General features: G+C 36.0%; 1 protein-coding gene across 2 annotated transcripts in view; it reads right to left on the bottom strand.

Annotated features, from left to right (window-relative positions):
• The window catches only part of AP3B1 (adaptor related protein complex 3 subunit beta 1), a 275539-nt gene that overhangs the window by 140691 nt on the left and 125987 nt on the right, over positions 1–8861 (bottom strand). For both annotated transcript variants that reach the window (XM_075066996.1, XM_075066997.1), the window contains exons 13-14: positions 8364–8496; positions 1970–2079 (exon numbers count right to left, since the gene is read on the bottom strand). In XM_075066996.1, coding sequence (XP_074923097.1) covers positions 1970–2079; positions 8364–8496 — 243 coding nt within the window. The remainder of the gene's footprint in view (positions 1–1969; positions 2080–8363; positions 8497–8861) is intronic.

Genomic DNA, 8861 nt, shown 5'->3' with positions numbered 1-8861 from the left:
TATTAAAGACTGGACATGCAATCTTAACTTGGCATTACCTGACATATGAGAGCTTAACTGTGCGTTTTTAAAGATCTCTTAACATAATTTAATTGAATTTCTTATTATTGACTTTTTAAAGGAAAATAAGTCAATCTAAAATTAGTTGGCTGTACAGAAGAATACCCTATCCCATACTTGGCGTGCACTGAAAGAAACAGGGCTCTTAGGGACAGACAGTAGGCCTTACTCTTGATGATCCAGCACATTTGACTCCAGTAGATCAATTTAATAAACAAAACTCTTATGAAAATGGGACAGTAACTTTCTAAGAGAGTGATCTAAATCTAAATCTAAAGTCTAGAAAAATGTCAGTCCACTATTAAGTCTCTAATAGGGACTGGTATCTGATGCTTTCAAAGAAAGTGCAAGAAAACCACATAGTGGACAATTATGGAATTAATCAGCCCACACAGGAAATTTCTTTAAGGTGACCACTAGAAAAATTATAACTATCACTTCCTGCATAACCCTGGTCCACACTACAGAGTTAGGTCGACGTAAGGCTGCTTATGTCCACCTAACTGTAGAAGTGTCTACACTAAAGTGCAGCTCCCACTGATATAACTCACCCACCACACCAACTTAATAACCCCACCTCCAAGAGAGGCATAATGACACTTAGGTCAATGTAGTTAGGTCAACACAGCGTCAGTGCTGACACTGTGTTGCTTACATCAAATGTTGCTGCCTTTCAGAAGCTGTCCCACAATGCATCACAGTGACCACTGAATTGATGCAAGTGCTCCTCGTAAGGATGCACACTGCCCACACAAGGAATGTAATGTGGACATGCAAAAGTGATGTAATTACTGTGATGGCTATAGTCAACGTAATTTAGGTCAACTTAATTTTGTTGTATAGACTTGCCCTTAGAGTGCACTCTGATTTCATTTCTCTTAAAACTTACATTTTAAAAGATAGTTTTAAACCTTCCACCATATCCCAAATCAGGAGCTCAAGCCCTGTCACTAGTTAAAATTTTTTTGCCATTTCTTGCCAGTGTATGATGTACAAATATATCAGACCTACAGTAATACAATCCCACACCGCAACAATATTCTGTCATCTGCTTCTTGCAAAGCCAGGGGAAAGCACAGGTCACTCATTAAACCTGAAATGCAGAGATCATTTTACTACTCTCCCTAATAAACTGAGGAAGAGAACTGTGGTGCAGGAGATGCTAGTCTGACAGCCAAAAGGCCAAAAAAGGGGACACTATGTCAAACAGGTTTCATGGGTGTACTCTTTCTGGGAGATACTTCTAGATTCCTAGTCACTAAGGATGCTCCATCTCGTGGACATGCAAGCCTCACTCGAGGTAAACAGTTCCACTGTTCCGCAGAGTGTAGCTGTGGTGGGAGGTCACAATTACACAAAGTGATGCAATCTCTTTGGTAACTTCACCCAGTCCCTTAGGGGGCTTCAAAATTAGCACGATTAATATAGATTTTAATCCAATATTACACTGAAAGCCAATGAACAAGGGCAAAAAACCAAGAGGAGGAGCACTCAGATGCAAAATAACAGAGATATTTGAGGTATTCAGCAAAACGTAAATACTGCAGATACCAGCGCTAATAAAATTTTATTTGATTAATCCAATCTTGTTTGAATTAGTCTGTTTTTGCAAATACTATATTCAGACTATTCTGAATCTTTTCTTCTTCATTAATACGCATTTGATATGAGTGAAGCCATGAACATTTTAATAAAATAGTAACCATTCAAAATTTATATACAGGGTTTGAACAATCCTGACAGAAGATGAGATTAAACTGTTTTGATGTGCAAGCCATGAGAACTTGATCTTATCCAAAAAAGCCACAGACTTAACAAATTAAATGTTTTAGTTAACTTGATTTATATTTTAATGCTTCAATTTTAATTAGTTAATAAAGAAAAGACAGAAGTATGCATAAATACTCACAGTAATAGTGTCCAAGAGCTTTGCCATATGTTTAATAATTTCACCATGGTGTGCAGGCTGTGTTTGTAGCAGTTTCTTAATGACAACTACACTTTCAGCAACTACTATTTCTGATAAAGACAAAAACAAGTTAGACCATTTTTTTTTTAAGAAGTGTTTATGCATACGGAATACAAATAATGCGCACCAAATTGTCAGCTACTATTTTAAAACTGTAAATGATCTAACAAGTTTAACTGCAAAACTAATTTAATTTACAATAGTAGCATAAATGTGCAGATCTTTTCTAAATCTGAAGACAGCCCTGCTCCAACAAGCAAGTTATGAAAGGAAAAAAAAGAGGAGGAAGGATTGTGGTAATAACAAAAGCATGTCCCATTATACACACTTCTTGAGGATTCCTTTTAATTAAGTTGTAATGTGTCTGTACTTAATTTTGTTATTTTTAAATAAGTCATTATAGAGGCACAAATACCTATTCCACATAATTAAATTGTAGTATTTAATGGACTCTCAAAGAAATATAGGTTGTTCAGAAAATTGCCAGCTAATTCAACAAACAGTAAAAATAGCTAAACACTGCATTTGCACACTCCCCTCTCCCCCATGTCCATAATCTAATCTCTGGTACATTCAAATGAGGATCCTAAATAGGCAAGCTGTTTGAAGATTTATGTCCAAGTCATGCACCGGAATGCTTAACTACTGTAACAAGTAACATTCGCAGCCTGATCAACTTGTATGAAATATGCAGTTTTTGAAGCTGAAAAACCCTCATTGGTGCAGAGGTAAGCTCCTATGCAAGAATAAACTCATGTAAGGAAAGATGAAGGAAAGTCAAACATAGTCAAGGTTGAAACCAAAGCAATAAGTTAGTAAGTAAAATAAATAAATAGACAGACTGTTTTCATATCCACTAGAAAAGGCAGACAATTATTTTTCCTCATACTGTACATGCACTTTGAAAACAATCATTGGGGAAAGGTAAACTTATATTTACCCAAACAGATCACGACATCCTCATATTTGGATACTTAATCCAGCACATGGACTGTTTATTTTCAATTTACATCAGTAATCAGAAAGAAAAAGAAAGATGTACAAAAGAGTACTGAGGGAAAAAAATCCCTTAAATATTACCATGGTCATCTAGAAATTAGAAGAGCTCACTGTGGTGGATTTTTGTTTTAAAAATTACAGCTGCAGCTATCCATGGATACCTCTTGAACCTCTGAAGAGCTTAAATTTTAGCGCCCAGTTTTATGTGTCATCCTCCATTTGACATGAGAACTAAGTCATTTCTCTAAACTAATTTCTTGAATCAAGGTTAAAATTACATAGAGACAAAAGTCAAGGCTTACCGGCATGGGGACAGGAAGTTAATCCAAACTGACTAAAAAGTGTGAATTTAAAGTGGATCGTATTAAGCTAAACCAAATTAAGGCCACTTTCATTCTGAATGAAACTGTCCAAACAGGGATTTAATGCAATGTAAGTAATCCACTTTAAATTCACATCTTCAGTTAATACAGATTAATCTTCCCGAGAATCCCTTTGTAGAAAAAACCCTAAATTTCAAAATACATCTCTTCCACAGATGCCAAGGATTTACGCAATCCTACCGTCGAGGTTATTTTGGAGAGCATTTTGCTCCCCTTCCACCATTGCCAAAAATTACAATGAAAGAACAAGTAAAAATTAAAAAAAAAGGGTCAGACTTGTCAAGTGACAATTTTTCAACAAACCTGTAAGTAGTTTGGAGGGTTGAGGAAGGGAAAGAAACAGAATTCCCAAAAATAATCCTTGTAGTGACATATTTTCCTTGAATCCCACTTGCTAGTGAGGGTAAATGAACAGCAAATTAAAACAAAGACTATCTAAAACAGTTTGCATCTGCATAATACAAAGTTTGGAGAGTAACTACTTCCACAAAAGGTGCTATCTAGGAGTCCCAATGTCCCCACCCTGGCATCTTCTGTATCAGGCAAGGATTATAGGCACAGCCCTTTGGCTCAGTTTTTTTAATAATTTCAAGCAATGATAACATCTGATCTTTTTCCTTCCTGTAAGTAATAAGATATGGTCAAAATGCAAGCACAACTTTAAGTGCAGTGATATACACAGAACAGTAGAAACTGCAAACAAACAAAATGAAAGTTATTGATTATGCAGTATGCTTTGTTAAAAAAGATTATACTACATCAAACTAATTAAATCACACTCAAAAGTCAAGTGTTTATACAAGAAAAGAAAACTAGTTTAAACCAAAACCTAACTAAGGTGGGTTCTAAGATATGCTTAAAAGTCACAGGCATTGTGGAAATGTACATGATAAAGTGCATTGTAAATTATGTACAAAGAAATGTATGAAATATTACTACAGGAACCACTTTCAGAAGCAGTTAGAAGCAAATAAGTATATGTGATAGAAGGAGCAAGTTTGAAGTACTGAATTGGAAATATAAAGCAGATGGACTGGCATGATTCCAGTTAAAAGAATGTAGCTGCCAGTAAAAATGTTAAATGTAAAGTACAAATGAGAGGAAAATAAATTAATATCAGAATACAACTGGAAGTAATCTAGAATAATACGCTGGTGTACCGAGAAGTTTATTTTCTGAATATGGAGGATTCAAAAACCAGCAAGACATACTGGCGAATATACTACTACATTGGCAAAAAACCAACAGTTAGCTGGTTTAACATCTCAGAAGTGAAAATCAAGCTGCAACATTAGGATGAAAAGATATAATCTTATAAAATTAATACAACTGTGATGAGCATTAATCAAAACAAGGAAAGTTATATACAATTACGTATTCATCTGCCAGTTTACGAACAAAAATTAGTTGAAGTTCAAATACAGACTGAGCAACATGGAATGTAATGAAAGAATCAGAAGTAACACAAAACTCCTAGGCAGTCTTGACTGTAGACACACTATAGCAATAATCCACAGGAATACTGGAGCTACAACTAAAGTAAAAAAGATTACAGGAAATGTAATGATAAATGAAGTATTAATTCTAAAACCAGCAACAGGTTCTTTTGAATGAAACAGTTCACCTGGGAGGTTTGGTAATTGGGAAACAGTAAATATAAAAAGGTATTCTGGTGAGGATTGTCTGGACAAATAGAAACTGTAAGATGTTATCACCAGCTTCTCAATTCTCTACACCAAGTCACAGACCACTAATCATAACATTCTCAAATCACTACTGCAAGCTTTGAGAAAAGATTTCTACACAATATTGGAATGAGTATTTAACTCAGGAAACACAATCACCAAAAAAAAGCCTTTGACATATCAACTCATTAAAATCATACTGTGTTCAGTCACACAAAATTCCTTTTAGTAATCCATAGTGCTATAGCAGGAAACAAAAATCACACAGTGAACCACAAGTTGAATGGTATGAATTACAACAATTTTCCCAAGTGAAAATTTAACCACTCCAGCATCCGTTCAGAAATCCACAAATAAATTTAGGAAAAACACACACAATATTAAAATGGCACTGGAAAAAACAAGAACTTAGAAAGAGGCTCCAACTTGCAGTGCAGCATTTTGTATGACAGACACATTTTACTAGGAAAATAAGGTTCATTGGTTATACATGTTAACTGAGGGCTGAAGCAACTAAACATGAAACTGAAAAGGCTATTTCATGCACATTACAGAATCTGCGTAAAAGGTGTTTTAAAAGAGGCTAAGATGTATTTATAGCAAGTACACTCATTTGGAGGGTACAGCCTCTTTGAACCACAGGAAAGCAGTATGAAGCACCTATTTGAGACAATGAAAGGGTATGCAAATAGCTGTCAAACTGTTCTTCCTTGTAATAAATTTGCTGGCTGTGTGGATACTTGGCAACTCTTTACACCCTCAAAGCTCTGACCTTGTTGATACTTTTCCCCTGCACTAGCACATTACCTTGATCCTTAAACCAAGCAAATATATATTTTGTTTAATACAATATGCACAGTTCTCTTTTACTTTATTACTGATAGATAAGATATCACCAGATCTAGTGTTATTCCCCTTATGACGTACAGGGAATACTTGTTCAAATTGATATTTACCTACCAGAAAAAAAGTAAACGTTAAAACTCTGCTCACTGTAATTGCATTTTCATACTCTACTACAACTTTTTAAAAAAATATATAATGACTTTGTGTAAGCTTGGCACAACCTGAAACAGAAAAAGTAACTAGGTCACCTCAAAGTAAACTTACTGAAATTCTAGTTTGTACACTCAGGACAGAACAAAGAAGTGGCTTTATACTCAGTGTGTCTCCAACAGGTTTGAAATTAGTTTCTCAAATCTTAATGGGACCAGCACCAGAGAACCCACCTTAGCAAAGCAATTGCTTCAAGAAATAAAGCAATCATGTGGGCGTTTTCACAGAGAAGACAGGAGAGCAGGCTGAACTTCTAATGTGCTGAGGAAAGCACAAGGAAATAAGAAAAACTAATTCTAAGCCTTGCCATACCTTCCACAAACAAGGGTGGGAAAGGAGAGAGGGGAGAATCTGTGTGGGATTTTGATTTTGTTTATGTAAAAGTGCTACTATGTAAGCTTCTGTACACAGAAATTTGTAGATCACGTCCTGGAAATTGCTCAAGACTGAAATTTGCAGAAAGAATGAAGGGTAAGATGAGTCATTACCAAAACTTTACCCCCCCCCCCACACCCACCCCATTCCTAGATGCCCTGACTCCAAATTATGGTAAATTCTTGCACAGGTGTGCTACCGGCAAGTAGGGGTTTCTTGTGCCCTCTTCTATGACCAACTACGTATCATTCAACTGATCTGAAAGAAGTCAAAAGGACAACGTTGTTACAGCAAAGATATAGAGCAAAAGACCAGTAGCAATGCTTAATAAAAACTGCTGACAACTTTCTAATGCCTGTTTGTTTGGAGGCAGTTCCTGATTTAGAAGTGATTGCAAGATGGACATCACAAACTTCTAAAATCTGAAAACATCATGAGAGCATGATCATTACTTTCTCTTAAGTTTGTAAGCGATGAAAAGAGAACCTCTATAATTACAGTATCTCCTAGTAGCTGCAGACATATTGGGTGAACAAAGCTGTTCAGAAATGACTAAGAAATCCTTTGCAAAATGAACAGCAGCCCAGGCTATTAGAGGGATGAAAATATTCCATACTAACATGATATAAAGGAAGGAGCACGCTGGAAGAAACATTTTGCATTTAGCCAGAAAGGTAGAGGGCATGCGAAGAGAAGACAAACCCATATTCTGTTATTCAGGGACACCAGCCACAAAACCAAAAATAAAATGGATATACAAGTAACTGAAATAAAATATTCAAAAACTGTTTGATGCTTTTAGCGACTGAATTAAATAAACTAAGGCCTCATTTGCCTTTACAAAAAACTGACCTAAATAAATTAATGTTTGTACACTACTTTGAGATCCCCGAGCGAAAAGCTGAGCTCCCACAAACCCCACTGAAGTCAATGGGAGCAATAGGAGCTTAACATCATTGTAAGAAAAATAAATCAGGCCTCCTATTTAGGTGCATAAACATGAATTCAGGAACCTAACTTTGAACATTTTGACTAATATTATTTATCCCTCTTCTGTATCATTAGTCTCAATTAGTAAGTTCGTCTTTAAAGCTCACCCCTCTGAAGACTTGAGTATTTCCAAGTAGATTTTGCCAAACACACTGCATCTTATATTAACAGACAGTAATTGTAATTTCCTTATTTGTTTCATTCTGGGTGATTATTATACAACGGCACTAACTACTGGTGCCTTTGTCAAAAGACAGATGTGTAGTGTTCTGCTACAGTATTCTATTGCGCCTCTATCCACTCCTTGTGCTCCTAAGCAATTTATGTATAAAATTAATAGGAAGCTAAATTACAAAACCAAACCAAGTTTGGAGCTGCCTATTCTAAAACTGTTTAATATGCTCTTTGATTTCACCATTTATATATACAAAATGCCATTCCCCTGCTTTTGGCACCCTCTGCAGGCTAACTGTTTTAATGCAACTGAACATGCTATTAGACAAAATACTAAACTACTATTTGCTGTGAAACACAGTGCATATCTTGTAATTACTACATTTTGAACAATTACAGGCATCAGTCTAACTGCACACTGGGAGTAATGCACTGCTTTCTTTAAAGTGGAGTGGGGAGTCAAACTATGAAAACAATTTCAAACCACAGAATAAATCAAGCAATGTTATTATTTGTCTACCTGAGTTTGTTATTCCACAGTCACGCCAATTGACTTCAAACAGACATCACGATTCAATATACTTTTTTAATCTGTTGCTACCTGTGGATCCTGCCAAGAAGATGATTCAAGCTATCAAGTCACTCAAAAACATAACAGAACAGTTAGCTTACCATCCCTGTTGGACAACAAGCACACTAGGCCATTAAGGCATGTGTCAGTCACTTCTGAGATGTTGGTTGCACATCTGCCTATAGCCTGAATTGTAGCTGCAGCAAATTGTTTATCTTGGCTTTTCACATAGGTCTGGAGAAAACAGGATTTCCATTAGTCAACACGTTGGTCTTATTAACTGGAAACTTACCTTATTATCTGTATTAAATAAATGTACTTAAGACTAAATTTAATTTACAAAGCTATATTGCACATTAGAAATTATGCTGCTATCCTGTATTTTTAAGAACGTATTGTCTTGCCAGTTTGTCACCTGTGATGACAGAGGCCTCTGACTGCGGGGGGGTAGGGGAGGGGGAGGGGAAGGGGAAGGGCAATCACCCAAAAGCAGAAATTAGTTTGAGTGCAAGGCTGAAGGAGGTTGATGAGCTCTCTCTTCAGGGAGATTTCAGTCTATTTAACTAGCTGCATATGTAAATCTATGAATAACCAACCTA

Source organism: Chelonoidis abingdonii, chromosome 6, assembly GCF_003597395.2.
Source record: "Chelonoidis abingdonii isolate Lonesome George chromosome 6, CheloAbing_2.0, whole genome shotgun sequence".
Taxonomy (NCBI): Eukaryota; Metazoa; Chordata; order Testudines; family Testudinidae; genus Chelonoidis; species Chelonoidis abingdonii.
This window is presented reverse-complemented; position numbering and strand designations above follow the sequence as displayed.